Raw genomic sequence first — 17,995 nt, 5'->3', positions numbered from 1 at the left:
ACGTCGGTATGTACCGCCTCCCCCGCGTCGCGTCCGGTCCTTTACAAAACACGAAAACCGCAGAGTGAACACAAAGACGTGCGGAGAGGGAGACGCGTCCCTGCCGAGGATGCACTTTGGAGAGACAGCAGCAGAAAGGCAACGCGGATTAGGGAGAGCGGCCAGGTTCATGGCGTCGGTCTGTCAGGACAGGCCGACGCAGGCGTGTGGCCTGAGAAGAGAGAACATAATGACAGGTGACGTTTCGGGAAATGAACCTTCTTCGGAGTTCATCAAAAAATGTGCGCTGTGGAGAAGGGCCTATATGTTCCCTCTTTTAAGGCCCCCCCTCCGTGTAGCCTCAACAGACTGCTGGGGCAAGTGCTGCTAGCAAGCAGCATCTATGAAGGCCGGCATGGCACAGAAGGGGGTGGGTGGCCAGCACCACTCCCGGCCACCTTTGTCTCCCCAGTGGCGATGTTTACTACGCACCGCTACACCAGCTGCTCGTTTGGGGCTGAGGCCACGGACACACGGTGTTGTTATTGATGAATGTGTTATTGTTGTTGTTGATGTTGTTGTTGATGTTGTTGTTGATGTTGTTGTTGACGAGTCCTTGTGCACCGGCTGTGGGCGCTGGCTCGGGGAGGGACGCGTCTAGCCACGGCTGGAGGTGGGACGGTGCCCCCCCCCCCCGATGATCGAGCTCAAGGGTGGAGTGACGGCCGAGGGAAACGGAACGCGTCGGAGGAGACCTCCACCGAGGAGACGGAGCGGCGACGGTGGATCGTCACATCGCAGGATCGTGAGAGATGATCGTGGGCGGCTTGGGGAAGACCTTCATCTAGAAGTGGATTGACCATGGCTGCTGCTGCTACTGATGCTGCTGATGACGATGATGATGATGCTCAAGTGAGCACAGGAGAGTTGTCTTTAATCCAGAATTGGAAATTCCACGTTGCTATAACGAGGGCTAGTATGTCCACATGGGGTTCGGGCACAAATACGATGCACACCTGGCCACGCATGAACACGCCACGCCTGAACACACACGCATACATAATGTACACGATGTACACAATGTACATGATGTACACCCGTGGACATTTCCAAACCCAAAACACGCACCCCTGCACAGCACGCTGTCGCACACCCCAACTCTCGGTGTATACACGACGCTCCCACACCTGCACACATCACACCTGTCCGCCTGACACCGCTCCCCTGCGGCCCCCACCCCGCGTGCCTCACCTTGACTCCGTGCTGCTGGGACGTGAGCTGCAGCGTGGTCTCGTCCAGCAGCAGAACCTCGCAGTAGAACTCCTCCTCCTCCTCCTCGCCACCCCCACACAGGCAGCTCATCCTCGCCCACCCTGGGGGTCGCGCGCGACGGGGGGGCCCTGCCGACGGGGTGGGGGGCCAGCGTGGGACGGCGAGAGGCGGGGGGGGTGAGAGGGGCGATCCGGTGGCAGCAGATATCGCCGCTGAACGCTGAACGTCCGCACGACGACTTGGTGGTAATCCGGTGGATCACGCGAATTTGGATGATTACTTCGGAGTCTCGATGGTCACTCGAGTCTCCAGGATCGTTCGAAAATCCGGACGATCATTCGATCCAGACGATCACTCGGGTCTCGAGGGTCACTCGAAAATCCAGGCGGACGCTTTGATCGGGACGTTCCCTCCGTCCGTGTCGAGAAACCCCCTCCCCCCCCGCTCAGGGGCCCTCACATCCCCACGCCACCTCCTCGGCCGGCTGCCGCTCGCCCTCTCTCGATCCTCCTCGCCTGCACCTCCTCCTCCTCGTCCTCCTCCTCCTTCTTCGCCGTCAGAGCGCCGCGCCGGGCGGCAACGACGCGAGGAGCTCTCGTGGTGTCATCCGCCGACCGCTGCCCTCTCCCCCTCGCTCCCTCCGCTCGGATCGCGGCCACACTGCAGACGCAGCCCCCTGCCAACGACAAAGCCGACGGTTTGCGACGGGGGGTGGGGGGGGGCATTCATCGCCGCATCGCCACCCCCACGTCCCCCGGGAGCGGCGGTTGAGTGGCCGAGTGGGGGAGGGGGGGGCTGTGACAGAATTGCTCAGCCGAGTCCACGCGGCTCTCCTGAGTCGCGTTGAGTCACCCCCAACCCCCCTCTCATCGGAGAGAGGGGCGAGTGTGGTCAAGCGTGAATGGACGCTACAAGCCTCGCTCTCTCTCTCCCGCACGCCCAGGGTAATCATTACTCGACCCAGCACAAGTGTGGGGGCTCAAGGCAGCAATGCCCCCCACCTCGTTGCTTGTCAGCCCGCGGAAAGCCTCGCCGAGTCCCCCCCCCCCCTTTGCCAGGAGGGGTCCCCCTGCCGCGTCGGGATGCTTCACCGATCCCGCGAAACGAACGTTCGCTTTCGTGCGGGAGGAGTCGGGCGAATCTCGGAGAAAACCCTGCACGCTCAAGAGGTGGCGGGGGGGGGGTTACACTTCTAAAGTTCCGCATTGATATCGGAGGTGGTTCTGGGCCCCGCACCTACGTTGACTCGGCCTTAAACCACGCGGGCGGTGCGTTGCGCAAAAATGAGCGACGGGGAGACAAAGGAGTCCGGATGGAGGAGCGGCCAGGCTCGCGGGATAGGGAGCGGGCCCGGCACGCCCCGGGTCCAGCCGGCGGCGGAGGCGGTGAAGACGCGGCCTCTGTGGGCCCCGGGGGTCGCCGTGGATACGTTGACTGGGCACAGACGCGGTGGCAGGAGGCGGCGTGAATTGCCGCACAAACAAAAGCCAGGGGTCACGACACGGCCGGCACGGGGAGAGAGGGGGCCAGTAAAACATTAACCAGGACACTACCGAGATGGGGGTGGGCTCCGAGCCAAGACAATCTCCCGGCATACCAATCCAATCAGGTGTATCTCAGGTATTGCCAGGGTTTATTGATAAGATATAACTGGGACCCATATCGTAAATATAGGGGGCATTGCCTGTAAGACCGGCTGTTCGACAGCGTTGTTTCAAGGGAGCCTAACTCTACTCCTTATGAGACACTGATTATCGAAACCGGTCCTTGCTTATAAACATCTGGCAGTTCACCAGCATTGATGCAAGCGAGCCTGACTCGGTCCAGAGATGTTGCTCGTCTTGAATCAATGCTGCTGAACGTAACCCACTCCAGGAACGAAGGCCGTGCACGTGCGGCTCACGGGATGTGGGGGTCGAATTCTCGTATTTGTATTACGTGGAGAGACGGATTATGATACGTCGAAGAGGAGACATTATCGTCAGCTTGTTTGGCGTTTTCACGACGGATTGCCCACCCAGCCCGCAAGCCACCTGGCCACGCAGCCACTCGCACCAGCCAGCCCACACGGCACCCGGCCACGAGGTTAGACAGGCCACGAGGTTAGACAAGCCACCTGGCCACGAGGTTAGACGACCCACAAGCCACCTGGTCACGCAGCCACTCGCACCAGCCAGACAGCCAGCCGCGTGCTCCTATCTCCCGGCGCAGCAGCTGAAACGGTGGTACAGATTTCTCAACATCCCTCCCACAATCTCCCTCCGCCCGCCTTCCCGCTCCCGCCGCCTCTGTCCACCCAGCGGTGTAAACGGAGTCCACCACGGTAAGTTTATGAGCAGGAGGTCGGGCGGCGTGTGGTGGTGGGGTGAAGTGTGGGCACGCTCACCTTTTTCCCCGACCACGTGAGATCAACGTGGGCGAGTAGACTCAATACACCCCTCTAGAGTTGGCTAAGTTAGAGGGCTCTTCCGCCAACGGTGACGTGAGCAAAGCAATTGCAGGGCTGCGCCTTTATCTCATGTTAGACCTTGAGCAGCCCTAGGAGATCCTACGCCGGTGGTATCCATAATTATAATCATTACCATTTACAGCCGTCTGGCAATCCGCTGCTGAATGAATGAGGCGAGCGGTGGAGCGTGCGGTTGGTTGACCATACTTCACCACGCCGGCTAGCGTGTGGGCCCAGGGCCGGGTCAGATATCACCGACGTCATCTTGAGGTCGCCGGGTTCGTAGCGCAAAGCGCGTTAACCGCTGAGCCCACCGCTCCATTGGACCCCCCACGGCAGCGCCAATTGACACTTGACTGACTGATAAGGCGACAAGCGCCCTGGGAAGGGCAGCACGTAGTCATCATCAACATCGGGGACCGCCTCCAGGCCAAGCCATTCATTCGTTATTATATTTTTTACGCGCACAAGTTGAACGTAAAGAGGACTTTCAAAGGCACGAGAGAGAGATATAAATTGAAGGGAGAGAAACGTCTTAAAATTCTGACTGCAGGAACACACCGATCGGAGCGTGGTGCAGTGAGAGAGGCAGGAGGGAGTGAACCTGGCTCCCGGTGCCTGTCGCAAGTCTCCATGACGACAGAGTCATTCGTTTGCAAGGCAATTTTGCAGTGCGAGAAACTAGAGTTCTTCCAGGTGGGGATCAAAGCGTTGGCACATCAAAGATGATGATGGTGGTGGCGGTGGTGATAATGATGGTGATGGGCCAAGTTCACTGGGCTGCATTTCAGATGAATGCCTCGTGGCTGCGTACCGTATGAAGTTAAGTTTTAGGACTTCACATCGCACGGTCTACCACTTACAAATGGCCCAAAAGTTACATTAATCCAGGTCGCTGCAATAAGCAAATTAGCGGCACTAATTGGGCACAAACGGGCAGTAGTTTTGAGGTGGTGACACTGAATTTCTCGTGTTGGTGTGCTCAGTAAACCGCACTCACTGCTAGAGTGGGGAGCGGTGGCACAGTGGTTAGCGCGCTGCCCTCCGACTCGAGTTCAATTCCCACTCCCCGACCAAAATTCAGTGACAGCGAATATCCGAGCTGCTCCTGGGCCTCCGCTAGGTCGACTCAGCCTTAAATGACCAGCTCGTGCAGCGTGTGTGTATAAGACATCAGCACCGGGGAGACAAAGGCGGTTGGGCGAGGCGTTGGCTACACCTCCCCCTAGTTGCGCTAATCCGGCCTTCACAGGTGCTCGCGAACGGCACTTGCCCCACGTCTTGTGAAGTCCGTATGGGGGATTTGTAGTTGATGTTGCCCGCCAGCGGCATTTTGCAAGTCGTCTAGGAAGGGTGTCTACGCCGCTGATGCAGAGACACAACGTGGCCTCGCCAAGGCCACGCGTCGCTCCCTCCTCTCTCCGGGGCTTTGTGCCACCACACACAGGCATGGACCCCCCTGCCTCGCCTTCAACAGAGGCTGTTGGGGGGTTCCGCCTGTGAAGACAGCCGGCACGGCACACGAGGAGGTGGCGTGGCCAGCACCACGCACGGCCGCACGGCTGCTCAATTCAGGCTGAGTGTATCTACCGGAGGCCCAGGACCCGGCTGAGGTTCGTAGCGCGGTGCAACTCGACTCCACTGCAACACCGCAGCCACACACGGACACGGACACACACTATACACACACGCGCGTAGTTTTTACGCACGCGCACCGCACGCACTCACACAATGCACACCTTATGTGTTTTGCTCGCCACTAACACAGCCGCCTCTTCTCTGAGATCCCCCCCAGCAGCAGCAGGCCACCAAGGCCGTGCCAGCTCGGCCAACGCTCTGCCTGTAGCCATGACCGGCGCGCAAACCACTACAACAACAGCAGCAGCAGCAACAACAACAGCAGCAGCAACAACAACAACACCACCACGCAGGAGGAGGCGACACGCGGAGTGAGGAGATACACGGGGGGACAGGAGAAGGTACGGAGAGGTGGGGGCAGACACACGGGAAGATAAATGAAGAGGCACCGGGAGATGGGGGGAACAGACGTGGGGAGACACGAGGAGACACGGGTATACGTCTGAAACGTCAAGGATATGAAGGGAGAGAGACAGGGAGACACGGAGAGGCACGGAGTAACACAGACAAACGAGGCGAGAGCATGAGACAATTGTAGACACATAAAGACACGGGACGCATGGGGAGACGCAGTGACATGACATGGACAGACACGGAGACACACAGTGAGACACGGGGACACACAGTGAGACACGGGGACACACAGTGAGACACGGTGAGACACGGGGACACACAGTGAGACACGGTGAGACACGGGGACACACAGTGAGACACGGGGGACACACACTGTGAGACACGGGGACACACAGTGAGACACGGAGACACAGTGAGACACGGGGACACACAGTGAGACACGGTGAGACACGGAGACACACAGTGAGACACGGGGACACAGTGAGACACGGGGACACACAGTGAGACACGGGGACACACAGTGAGACACGGGGACACACAGTGAGACACGGGGACACACTGTGAGACACGGAGACACACAGTGAGACACGAGGATACTTCAGGAGACTCGAGGAGACTCGGTGAGCCACAGTGAGACTCGGTGAGCCACAGTGAGGCTCGGGGAGACTTTGTGAGACTTTGTGAGCCACAGTGAGGCTCGGGGAGACTTTGTGAGACTCTCGGGGAGAATCGGGGGGACTTTGTGAGACTTTGTGAGCCACAGTGAGGCTCGGGGAGACTTTGTGAGACTCTCGGGGAGACTCGGGGGGACTTTGTGAGCCACAGTGAGGCTCGGGGAGACTTTGTGAGACTCTCGGGGAGACTCGGGGGGACTTTGTGAGCCACAGTGAGGCTCGGGGAGACTTTGTGAGACTCTCGGGGAGACTTGGGGGGACTTTGTGAGCCACAGTGAGGCTCGGGGAGACTTTGTGAGGCTCAGGGAGACACTGAGAGGCTTTGTGAACGTGTCCCGACCTGTGGGCGCGTCACCTGACACCGCAGCAGCGAGTCAGGGAGCTTCGTGACGACGACCCCCGCCACGTGACCCTGCAGCCCTGCCTGGTGAGCAGTCACCCAGCCAGTCACCAGGTAGCCACTGCTGTCACCCAGACAGTCACCCAGTCAGTCACTCAGACAGTCAACCAGCCAGTCACCCAGTTATTCACCCAGTCACCCAGCCAGTCACCCAGTTAGTCACCCAGACAGTCACCCAGACAGTCACCAGGTAGCCACTGCTGTCACCCAGACAGTCACCAGACAGTCACCCAGTTAGTCACCGAGTCACCCAGCCAGTCACCCAGTTAGTCACCCAGCCAGTCACCCAGACAGTCACTGCTGTCAACTAGGCAGTCACCCAGCCAGTCACCCAGCCAGTCACCCAGCCACTCACCCAGCCAGTCACCCAGTTAGTCACCCAGTCACCCAGCCAGTCACTGCTGTCAACTAGGCAGTCACCCAGCCAGTCACCCAGCCAGTCACCCAGCCAGTCACACAGACAGTCACGCAGTTAGTCACCCAGCCAGTCACCAGACAGTCACCCAGACAGTCACCCAGTCACCCAGACAGTCACCCAGACAGTCACCCAGCCAGTCACCCAGACAGTCACCCAGTCACCCAGACAGTCACCCAGACAGTCACCCAGTCACCCAGACAGTCACCCAGCCAGTCACCCAGACAGCCACTGCTGTCACCCAGACAGTCACTAGTCAGCCACTGCTGTCACCCAGACAGTCAGAGTATTCACAGTAGTTACTGAGACTTACTATCTACTAACAAAATATAATTAGAGTGATGATAGTCATCAAGACAGGCCCTAGCCATGGCTAGTCAGTGACGGTAGTCACCAAGTTGGCCGATCTAATTGATGAGGCAGTTAACAATCAATCGCGACTGAGCGATCGTTGCCAACGTCTGGAGTGGCTTGGGCGTTTGCGAGCTACAGCTGACTGGGTAACCAGGGATAACCTGGGGTAACTTGGGGTAACTTGGGGTAACTTGGGGTAACCAGGGATAACCTGGGGTAACCAGGGGTAACCAGGGGTAGCCTGGGGTAACCTGAGGTAGCCAGGGGTAACCTGGGGCACCGCAGGGCGAACTTGGGTCGCTAATTGAAGGCAGCAGCAGTAGCTTCGGCCCTCACTCAGCAGTGGAGAGTGAGCAGGGGCTGGTGACGGCGGCCGCGGTGGAGGTTCAACGTAACGAAGCAGGCAAGCTCGAGACACTGAACCTCATCGGCGGAAGAGACAACAACGACGACGAGAAGGGGGAGAAGCTGGCCTCGTTGGGTATTGGGCCACAGGGCCCCACGTGACTTAGTTAGCGAGCGCCTATTAAGTCACTCGAGCGGTCACCCGAGCAGACACGGCCACGTCCGCCACGGAGATGGAGCGCACACGTTCGGATGTCGAATGCCCCCCCCCCCCCGTCAGACAGCCAGCAACAAACAGCACCATCGAAGTGTCAAAGGTAACGCAGTAGCTGCAACAACAGTTGACGCGTATGAAGGAGGGACATTGCCCGAACCGTCGTCTGTTGTCCACACAGTAGTATTATTGACACGGACTGTGTGTTAACAGTGGTGGAATCGAGAAGGCAAGGCTATGAGAGAGAGTGGCGAGGGGGACACAGCGAGAGAGACGAGAGCGGCACGGGGAGGGCTCCCCTCCTTACCCGCTCAGCTGCCAGGGGGAGCCGCCAGGGACGTCATCAAAACATCCCCAGCGGGGGCAGCAGCAGCAGCGAGCTCGACATCCTTGGCGGCACCGCAGCAGCTGCAGCAGCAGCAGCAGCTACAGCAGCAGCAACAACAGCAGCAGCAGCTACAGCAGCAACAGCATCAGCTGCAGCAGCTACAGCAGCAACAGCAGCAGCAACAACAGCAGCTGCAGCAACAGCAACAACAGCAGCTGCAGCAGGAGCGACTGACAGCGGCAGCAGCTGCTGCCTACTGCTGCTACGACAGCAGCTGACGGGCAGTGGCTGTGGGGGGGAGGGTCGAGGCCCCCACCCACATCCCCGCCCCCACGTGACGTCACACGGGGGGGGGGGGTTGGGCCCGTCGCTGAGGGGGGGCGACAGCAAGGGACGATGTCACGTGGTTGGGGTTGAGGTGGCCGAGGGCGGGGTGGGGTGGTGGAGGGGCGGGGTGAAGTGGTGGAGGGGAGGGATAGGGGGTGAGGGGCGGGGTGAGGTGGTGGAGGGGCGGGGGTGGGGTGGTGGAGGGGAGGGGTAGGGGGGTGAGGGGCGGGGTGAGGTGGTGGAGGGGCGGGGTGGGGTGGGATAGGGGGGTGAGGGGCGGGGTGGGGTGGTGGAGGGGAGGGGTAGGGGAGTGAGGGGCGGGTGAGGTGGTGGAGGGGAGGGGTAGGGGGTGAGGGGCGGGGTGGGGTGGTGGAGGGGAGGGGTAGGGGGTGAGGGGCGGGTGAGGTGGTGGAGGGGTGGGATAGGGGGGTGAGGGGCGGGGTGGGGTGGTGGAGGGGAGGGGTAGGGGGTGAGGGGCGGGGTGGGGTGGTGGAGGGGAGGGGTAGGGGGTGAGGGGCGGGGTGGGGTGGTGGAGGGGAGGGGTAGGGGGTGAGGTGAGGGGTAGGGGGTGAGGGGCGGGGTGGGGTGGTGGAGGGGAGGGATAGGGGGGTGAGGGGCGGGGTGAGGGGAGGGGTTGGGTGAGGTCGTCCCTTATGTAGATTATGGATGCAAAGAATGTAAGAGATAAGCGAGACAGTCCTGCTTATATCTCCAATCCCACATCTGTCCTTCCACACCACTAAACTATGTCTTTACACATCCCACGTTTCAGCAGCATTGGTTCAACAATCAAAACTCTGGACCGGTTTCGACTTTCAGAATCTAAAGATGTATTGATACCGGAGGAATCCGATAAGCTATGAAGCTCTTTCCCCACGGTAATCGGAATGCAGTGTCTCGTCAGCGGCCAGGCTCGCTAGAACAAATCGATTCATTCTGGTGAACTGCCAGACGTGTATAGGCCCCACTCTGTTGGACATGGGTTCGATAGTTTGACACAAAACGAAACGATTCATTGAGTATTGATACATTGATTGTTGTGTCAGCTGAAAGCGAATCAGGTTGGAGAGTTATTGGCGAAGAAACTGAACTTGATTGTAGTATGATATATTAGCACGATTGGCTCTGTATGGAGCGAAATAAGTTCAACATACACGCTGCTATGTTTGATTGTTTATATATATATTCGATTTTCAACATTTAAAAGCAGGATATTTATACATTATATACCATGTCTAATACCTGTGGATTTAATATGTCACGGATTATCATTTTTTTTATTTTGCATGACCAATATTCAAATTATGATTGATCAGTTGTGTTAATGTGCAGCATACATTATATTGTTAACGATCGAACATTATTTCATATTTTGTTAATAATTGAGGACGTATTAAATACGTCATATAATGTGTTGTCGAAAATCGAACATATACACAAAGTATAAAATAAAATATCAACAAATATCAATCCACAGCTCAACAATAAGAGTTCACATATTGGGCTATACTGCTGCTGCGTTGGGCAGTGGTGGACACGCACAATGAACATCCTCACTGATCAATAATAACACGTGGCCTTCAAAATAACAAAAGGTGACGTTTCGGGCAGTGGCCCTTCTTCATGGCACATCGAGTGAACAAGCAACGTCGGGTCAACTGTTCCAGTAGCGTGCCAACGTTGATGCAACGTTGAATGTTGACTGGGTAAAGTGCGTGTGTGTGCTATTAGTACGGTTAGCTAGGTACGGTGCGAAAGAAGTTCAACATACAGTACGTACATTAGTTTAATGTATGTGCTTTGAAGAAGGGGTAAACGTATTATTAATGCCACAGTATTTTAAAAATAGATTGAAAGCTAATTTCTTTAGAACTGCCTTGTGTTTAGTTTGTTGTCCTTCCACCGCACACCTCCGATTAACGCGGTTGGCAATGTGCGGTGTGAAAAAATTCAACATCACATACAAATTCTAGATTTGAAGCTTTCGTGACTGCAAGGATTCATACTCTTAGTTTTTCGGTAAAGTCACGTAGGTAAAAAGAAAGAAAAAAAAATATGAATATGTAAAATTTGTATTATTAGTTATTCTATTGATTTTATTATTTATTTTTACCCACGTGACTTTACCGAAAAAACGTAAGAGTATCACATACAAAGCCATGGCAGTATGTGTGAGAGTGCGTATTGTTGTTGTGTTGTTGTTGTGTATATAGCGGTCGTGTGAGGTGGGTTGAATCGCCAAGCAGAGTGGCGCAGCGGAAGCGTGCTGGGCCCATAACCCAGAGGTCGATGGATCGAAACCATCCTCTGCTAGCTGTTATTTTTTTAATTTTTGGACAGCGATTACTTTTTTTTAAATAAGTACTATATTTTTTGGGGTAAAAATTTCCAATAATCGAAGTCTGCTCTATATGTTTCAATAGATAACTGATGTCAAATAATTAATTTAAAACATTCATATACTTGTGGCTGTCTGGGAGGAACGTCTCGTTAACCAAATCCTGACACTCATGACTTACACTTTGCAGACCTCTCTCTATGTTGCTGTGAAGAAGGGCCATTGCTCGAAACGTCGCCTGTTGGTTTTCCCTTTGAAGGCCACACACACAGTGTGATTGTTGAGTGATGTTTGAGACCCTGCGAGGTTTTTCTAAACAAATACATTAGCATTTTAAACTCGTTACGCAAGTAAATTACCAAATCCAAACCCGCTCAGCCGCTTATGTAAATTAGTAAATCCAATATCCCCCGCTGTGCCGCTTATGTAAACGAGCAAATCCAAATCTCGCGACGCCGCGCGCTCTTATCCATACTACGGAATCGAATGCAGCGTTACATCTCGCGATAACTCACGTCCCGCGGGAACTCTCACCCCCTCTTTCGCAAGCGGCCTCCAAGATGGTGAGTATGGTGGTGTTTCGGCGTCGTTCGCCAATCCTTTAGCATCGCCTTCCCTGTCTCTCCTAGCGACTTCTATCGCATATCCCCGCGAAGGAAGGATCCCCTCGCTCGCGTTCGCGCCTTCATTTGTCTCGGATGGCGTCGGAATATTGTGTTTTTGTCTCAATATGGTTAGTGTGCGCGGCGCGGCCTTATCGGCAAGGCCTTGTCGGCGAGGCTTCCTCTTGAGTGTAGCGATGTTCAATGGTTACGTGGTTATGAATGTAGTTTTATTGTACACGGCGAGCGGTTGTGAATTGTTATATTATTTTTAATATTGAATTATATTTTTGGAACTTTTTAAAATCCCCTCAGGATAGTCTCATCCTACCCCTTTTACTGATTGCAATAGACTCGAGTGTACAGTACTATACGGTGCTAGGATAGTGCTCAAGGGAGTGAGTGAAGCTGTCGTCGTAGTATATACATTTACGTTTTACGTAGCTTTCAGCCCCTTGGTCAATCCACTATTGATGAAGACCTCGCCGCATGTCAAGACAGAGCGGGGATCTCAAGAGTTTTAGTTTGACCACGCTAGTCCACTCTGGCGGGTTGGTGAGGGAGGTTTTGTCTGGGCCGCGTTCATAGGGCAGTGTACTAACAACCACATTGCAACCGCTACCCCCCCCCATCCCATGGAATTTATAAAGAGTCGATATGGATAACGTTCGCAGTTATTCTCATTTGACTTTTGTCCTCTCCGTTGCTTTGGAAAAGGAATTGGTCGCAAAATTGAGGCCGGAAAATAACTTAGACCGGTACCACGGCATGGGAATGTGGAATTTCCATCATCGGCTCGGGGCCATAAAATATATGTATAGGATTAGCGCTGACCTGCACGCGTGGTTGGAGTTGGAAGACGCTTTAATGTGAGCTATGAAGAAAGGCCGTTGCCCGAAACGTCGGCAGTTTTATATATTTAAAAGCGGTGCTGTTGAGGTGTTTTTGTTACTTGTACCCGTGCACCACTGCCACAACGCAGCAGCAGCAGCACCATCAAATAATTGGTTTCACTTGAGGTCGGTGCCTGGTTCTCTTAACAGTTCGGGTCTCTCGCATGCGCTGTGTCCATAATAAGACACAAGTTAGCACACAGTCCCAGTGGTTATTTAGAGTTTTGGGCGGCGGCGCATTTGTAACACTTACCTGGGTTTTATTCTAGATTCCGTTCACCTTGGTATTGTGAAGGGCTTGTTCTCCCCGTGTTCTGCATGGGATTGCTCCAGGTTCCGTTTCCTTGAATCGATTAAACAAACTAGCACACAGTTACTGGTATTTTCCCAATACTGTACATGACTGATAAAAAGTTACCTGCAAATTACGCAATTGGGGTTACACGCAGCAGCAGCGTCGGCCACGACTGCAAAAACTCGGTAGGACCCTCCTGAAAATGTGTCTTGAGAATCGGGCCTTTCTGGGGAGCCAAACGTAAAGATGATAACGGGTCAGGGACTCGTACTTACTTGCGATGAATCTGCGGGGACCGTGGCGTCCGCCTCGTACGATACCTGCATGTTATACTGTCATTACTATGCATTTCATGTGAAGTGTTACACAAGCAGCAGGCATATCCATGTGCCAGTCAGGCGGCGTGTTTGTCTCCTCTAACTGGTTGCGCCGTCCCTCGCAGGCGGATCAAGGCGACCAGAAGAAGAAGCGCACCTTCCGCAAGTACACGTACCGCGGCGTGGACTTGGACCAGCTGCTGGACATGTCCAAGTGAGTAGTCGGTCACGTGGGTGGACGTCTCAGGCGAGTGGTGACTCCGGAGGTTGCCCGGTGGCTCTGGAGATTCGAGCGTCGAGCTATCAATGCTATGATGTTGGGATTGAATCCGGGCTTCGGGCCCTGCGTGTGATTAAACCAAGGTTGTAGTGGAGATAACGGTCTCAGCATGGTCACCAATGACTTCACAACAACAGCAAAAACGTCATGTTAATTGCACTTTATGAGACACAATTTCAGCCCTGAAGTTTGAAAAATATTAGTTTGACTCTCATGTGAAGAACATTTCTGTTATTGGTAGAGTGAGTGGGAAAGTGCTGCCCCATTACTGTGGATTAAAAGGTCACTTGAAGGGATCTGAGGTATTTCTATGACATCCGCTTCCACAGCGTGAAGCGTAGCATCGCTCTGCGAGAGATCCAAATGGATACGTCGTCTCTTGACGATGTGACACAGCTCAATCTGAATACTATTGCGGGGAGGGAGTTTAAAAAACGTGGGAGGAGCCTTTCACAGAGCCATGTATCAAGGCGGCTGTGGCTCTATTCCACTGAATTTTCCATTGTAGGGGGCAAAACCGCATTATTGTTCGAGCGAAACGTTAACATTGCTCCTGCAGTAAAGGAGCTCGGTCTGACCCTGTAGCGATGTGTGCTTGAGTGCCCCCTCAGGTCGGTGGCTTTCAAATGTCCGTAGCCCAGCAGCTCGGCTTTCCAGCTCAATGGCGCCTTTGGTTATTAACAAGGCCGGCAATGGGAACCACAGGCTAGAGTTACTGTGACGCTTGAATGGTGTGGGGGAGAGGGTTGGGAGAAAGGGAAGCGGTCTTTATCCCCGTGTTCAAAACTATTTCTGTGGCATGAAACTCACCATGTCGGCATTGCCTTCAGCATCAGTAGCCATGATCTGATGGCCTCTCCCAAGTCGCCCCCACCGCTCATTATTCTGCTGGGTGGGAGACGGTATACTTTTCATGTTACCTTAAACAGAACAGTCATCTAGGTAAAGTGGATGTCGTTAATATATGATCAGTAGAGCTATAGAGAAAAGCCATAGTAGTGTGATTGTGGCCATGCAACCCAAACTATAGACCATATTGGAAACCCACGGATACATAGAGACTCGAAGATACAAAGAGATGCATTAAAGACAAGCCACAGTAGTGCGGTTGTGGCCATGCAATAATTTATGAACCACTAGTCTTCACTCCTTCAATGGAGGAATAGGAAAACTAGACGAACTCTCCTGAAACCCTCTCTTTGTGACGAGCAGACCTCGATATTGGCATTTAGCTCCTGAACATTATATTGCCATACAAGAATGGAAGACTATCATGCAATGTAATAATCCACCTAGTACTTCCGCACAAGCTGATTTTATTGATCCATCTCCCTCGTTGGATATCCTCTTGCGTGTGTCTTTTAAAATCGATAGGACCGATGAAAATTGTGTCCATAACAAATGCTTACTGGAAAACATGATAAAATAAGGATTTTTTTATCTGAATGAAAGAAAGTTATCTCCTGCTTCTGACCGGAAACAGTGCTGCAAAAGAAAAGCACTCCCTTAAGGATCTTTGATTTTGTGTAAGATGACATTCCGATACCCCTTAATCTGATGTTGTGTTTCTGTGTGCCGCGTGCGTGCCTGTGTCTCCCCGTGATCGCGTGCGAACTACGCAGTGAGCAGCTGATGCAGATGTTCAGTGCACGCCAGCGGCGACGGTACAACCGCGGGCTGCGCCGGAAGCAGCTGTCTCTGCTGAAGCGCCTGCGCAAGGCGAAGAAGGACGCGCCACCGCTGGAGAAGCCGGAGGTGGTGAAGACGCATCTGCGTGACATGGTCATCATCCCCGAGATGGTGGGCAGCATGGTGGGCGTGTACAACGGCAAGACCTTCAACCAGGTCGAAGTCAAGGTACTAAAAAGTTTTCTTCGTGCTTTTGTTATTTTGGGCTGAGGCTACGGTCTCCCTCGCTGCTGCGGGTGTAATGGTCGGCATACTGGACTGGCAATACACAGGTCACCGATTTAACCTGTTGTGGCTGTGCTTGGGCTCAACGTATCTCGTTTGTAAAATAGCCGGGAAACTGGATAAACTGGGAACCAACCGTGTAACCAATCAAATAAACTCTAATTTCATTCCATCTCCCAGCTTGGTAGTTGAGCCATTGAGCAGTTGAGCCAAAGGACAGTTTCACCAATGGGCAGTCTTAGACACTACAGTCTTAAACCCTTAACATCTATCCTCTAAACACATCACCCCAAACTTGACCCTGAATGATACATTCTAATCCCACATGAAAACTAAAGCAGCGGCGTCACTTAACCCTTTGAGACGTCTGCAAGTTGCAGAGTGGGTCCTGTTCACCCCTGAATCTCGGAACGCGCAAGCGGTTGGCGTTAACCGCTAACCGTATAACGCCGCTGTTTTTAAAGGCATTGTACTCACCGCAGAGAACTGCAGCAACACGATCGCACTCTAGCAATAGCTGGTGCCAAACTGCCACGTCCTCCCGCATGGCTTTGTGGGAGCCTCAGTACCGATTAAGTTATTTTATTTTTTTCTCCCAGATTCTGTTCCGATGAAGTACATGTACGTCATGGAATTGTAAAGGACTTGTAATCCAACTACAGCTTCACCCCTCGCACTGCTCGTTCCCTGCTACCGTCTTCTTCCAAGTTCATAAAACCTTGCACAAACATTTTGAACGTTAGAGAAGTGGGAACTATGGCTAAGCGCAACAGAACTCATTCAAGTGGCCTAACTATCAAATACAGACGTCCTTTGCATAACGTGCTACATTGTTTTATTTGAAAAATATTTTTAACAAAAAAAATGTAAGTTTTCTATTCAGTTTTTTTTCTTGAGCACGTAACTGAAACACATAGCATAAGTGTGAAGTATGTTCCTTAAAGATGAATCGTGTAACTGCAAATTCGTGCTCTGGTGGGGGGCGCATTACTTGAGGGGCGCTTGTACAATAGTACATAATTTGTAAGGATTGTTTGCCATGCCCGCAATTCTATACAATAGAAAAATATATAACTCGGTTTTTATCAGCAGGGTCCATGACATGGCAAGTTGTGTTTTGAATTATCATTGATAATTATGAATCGCTCACCTTGGATGACGTACGTTTATATTATTTCAGAATCATACCTAAAATTCGAAGGGTCTCTTGGTCTTAAACCTATTTGTTTAAGTCGTGATGGCCTAGCTCCACTGCTACGGAGTGGGAGCTGCAGCTGTTTGCACAGCGAGACAAAGTAAGGCAGCATCTAGTTGTGCGTACGTTTGCCAAGCCGGCTGAAAAGCCCACTGCTTGTCTGCTGGGGTTAATCCCTTGTAAAAGCGGATTGATTTATTGTGGGCCTTTATAATGGCGATGCCTCAGTCTTTTTCTGGAAAGTTCACTTAAATGTTTTCTTTTTATGTTTGGCATTCCTAAATGAATATGCTTAATGGCAACACTTCAAGTTAGTGGGGCAAACCATGAGCATCTCCCGTTTGCTGGAGGCTTCCTCTTCGTACCCAGAGGCTTTCTGAAAAGCTTTGTGCGGCTCATCAATCCCCAGTGCTTTCAAAGCAGCTACAAAAGGCCAGCAGCAGTAATAATAATAATGCCTTTTACCCTGGAAACCGCATTGAGTCTCAAGACTTTGAGAAGTGTCCTGCGTTGAGCACTCTGTTTGGCCAGTTCTATGTTTAGATACAGGTAGAACTCTTACCACGATTCTATTTAAGAATACAGTATAGCTTCGTATGTTATGATACTAATCTTTATTGATGAATGAAGTTAATAGGTCACCTACACATTTGCACGCTTGCAAATTAGACTATTCCTGGGCTCCAGTTCTCACCTGGTTAAACAAAATCAACTTGAATTTGCCTGTGGGTTGTGTAATGTGTGTAAAGGTATAGGCTGCAATAAAATGCTGCTAATTCAGTGTGGCATTTGTCCCCCTCCCACCTACGAATGTGTACACTTGTAATATAATCCTGCTCGTGTTTACCTTTCGTCTCGTTTGCAAAAAGATTTAATCTCCGTGGTGGTGGACTCTCGCCTGGGTGTAAATAATTGTGGTGTGCTTGTGTTTGTTTCAGCCCGAGATGATTGGCCACTACCTGGGCGAGTTCTCCATCACCTACAAGCCCGTGAAGCACGGTCGGCCCGGTATCGGTGCCACCCACTCTTCCCGTTTTATCCCGCTGAAGTAAAATCTCTGTGCACATGCCTTGATTTTGTTCAGAATCAATACAAAATAAAAAAAAATCCCAGTATCCTTTTCCCCGAGTCGTCTTTGAGCCATTCTGATGTTTGGTTTGCAGCTTTTAACGGATGCCCGCCTCCACCGCGTTTTCTTTCGCTTGAGTTGTCTGTGAAAGGGCCACTGCTGCAGCTGAAGAAGAATGGGAGAGAGCCGGACTAATGGAATGTTTGAAAATGCTTTGTACCAACGTGCGCGGTTGTTGTTGGCATGTCGTGTCCAATTTCTTTGCGAGACGGCGGTTGTGCAATGCTGCAATTCCGCTTGGTGGAATGGTACGCGAATGTCAAGCGATGGCCTGGTTTGAGAT

At 52.8% G+C, this 17,995-nt stretch overlaps 2 protein-coding genes across 4 annotated transcripts in view; one reads left to right on the top strand and one right to left on the bottom strand.

Annotated features, from left to right (window-relative positions):
* EPB41L4A (erythrocyte membrane protein band 4.1 like 4A) overlaps window positions 1-8,661 on the bottom strand; it is a 40,077-nt gene extending 31,416 nt beyond the window's left edge. For 2 of the 3 annotated variants that reach the window (XM_061572343.1, XM_061572344.1), the window contains exons 1-2: window positions 8,402-8,661; window positions 1,231-1,927 (exon numbers count right to left, since the gene is read on the bottom strand). In XM_061572343.1, the coding sequence (XP_061428327.1) occupies window positions 1,231-1,341 (111 nt within the window). In that variant the 5' untranslated portion in view covers window positions 1,342-1,927; window positions 8,402-8,661. The remainder of the gene's footprint in view (window positions 1-1,230; window positions 1,928-8,401) is intronic. The other variant, XM_061572341.1, reaches the window with a different exon arrangement.
* A 2,904-nt stretch (window positions 8,662-11,565) lies between these two features.
* On the top strand, window positions 11,566-17,698 carry RPS15 (ribosomal protein S15). The gene is made up of 4 exons (XM_061572394.1): window positions 11,566-11,650; window positions 13,320-13,408; window positions 15,097-15,331; window positions 17,522-17,698. The coding sequence occupies exons 1-4, from the start codon at window positions 11,648-11,650 to the stop codon at window positions 17,633-17,635; spliced, it is 441 nt and encodes a 146-aa protein (XP_061428378.1). The 5' UTR covers window positions 11,566-11,647; the 3' UTR covers window positions 17,636-17,698.
* Window positions 17,699-17,995: the final 297 nt, after the last annotated feature.

This window comes from Lethenteron reissneri, chromosome 50 (genome assembly GCF_015708825.2).
Source record: "Lethenteron reissneri isolate LAM-NWPU_2019-01 chromosome 50, ASM1570882v1, whole genome shotgun sequence".
Classification (NCBI taxonomy): Eukaryota; Metazoa; Chordata; class Hyperoartia; order Petromyzontiformes; family Petromyzontidae; genus Lethenteron; species Lethenteron reissneri.
The sequence above is the reverse complement of the archived record's forward strand: the minus strand, read 5'-3'. Positions and strand labels throughout refer to the sequence as shown.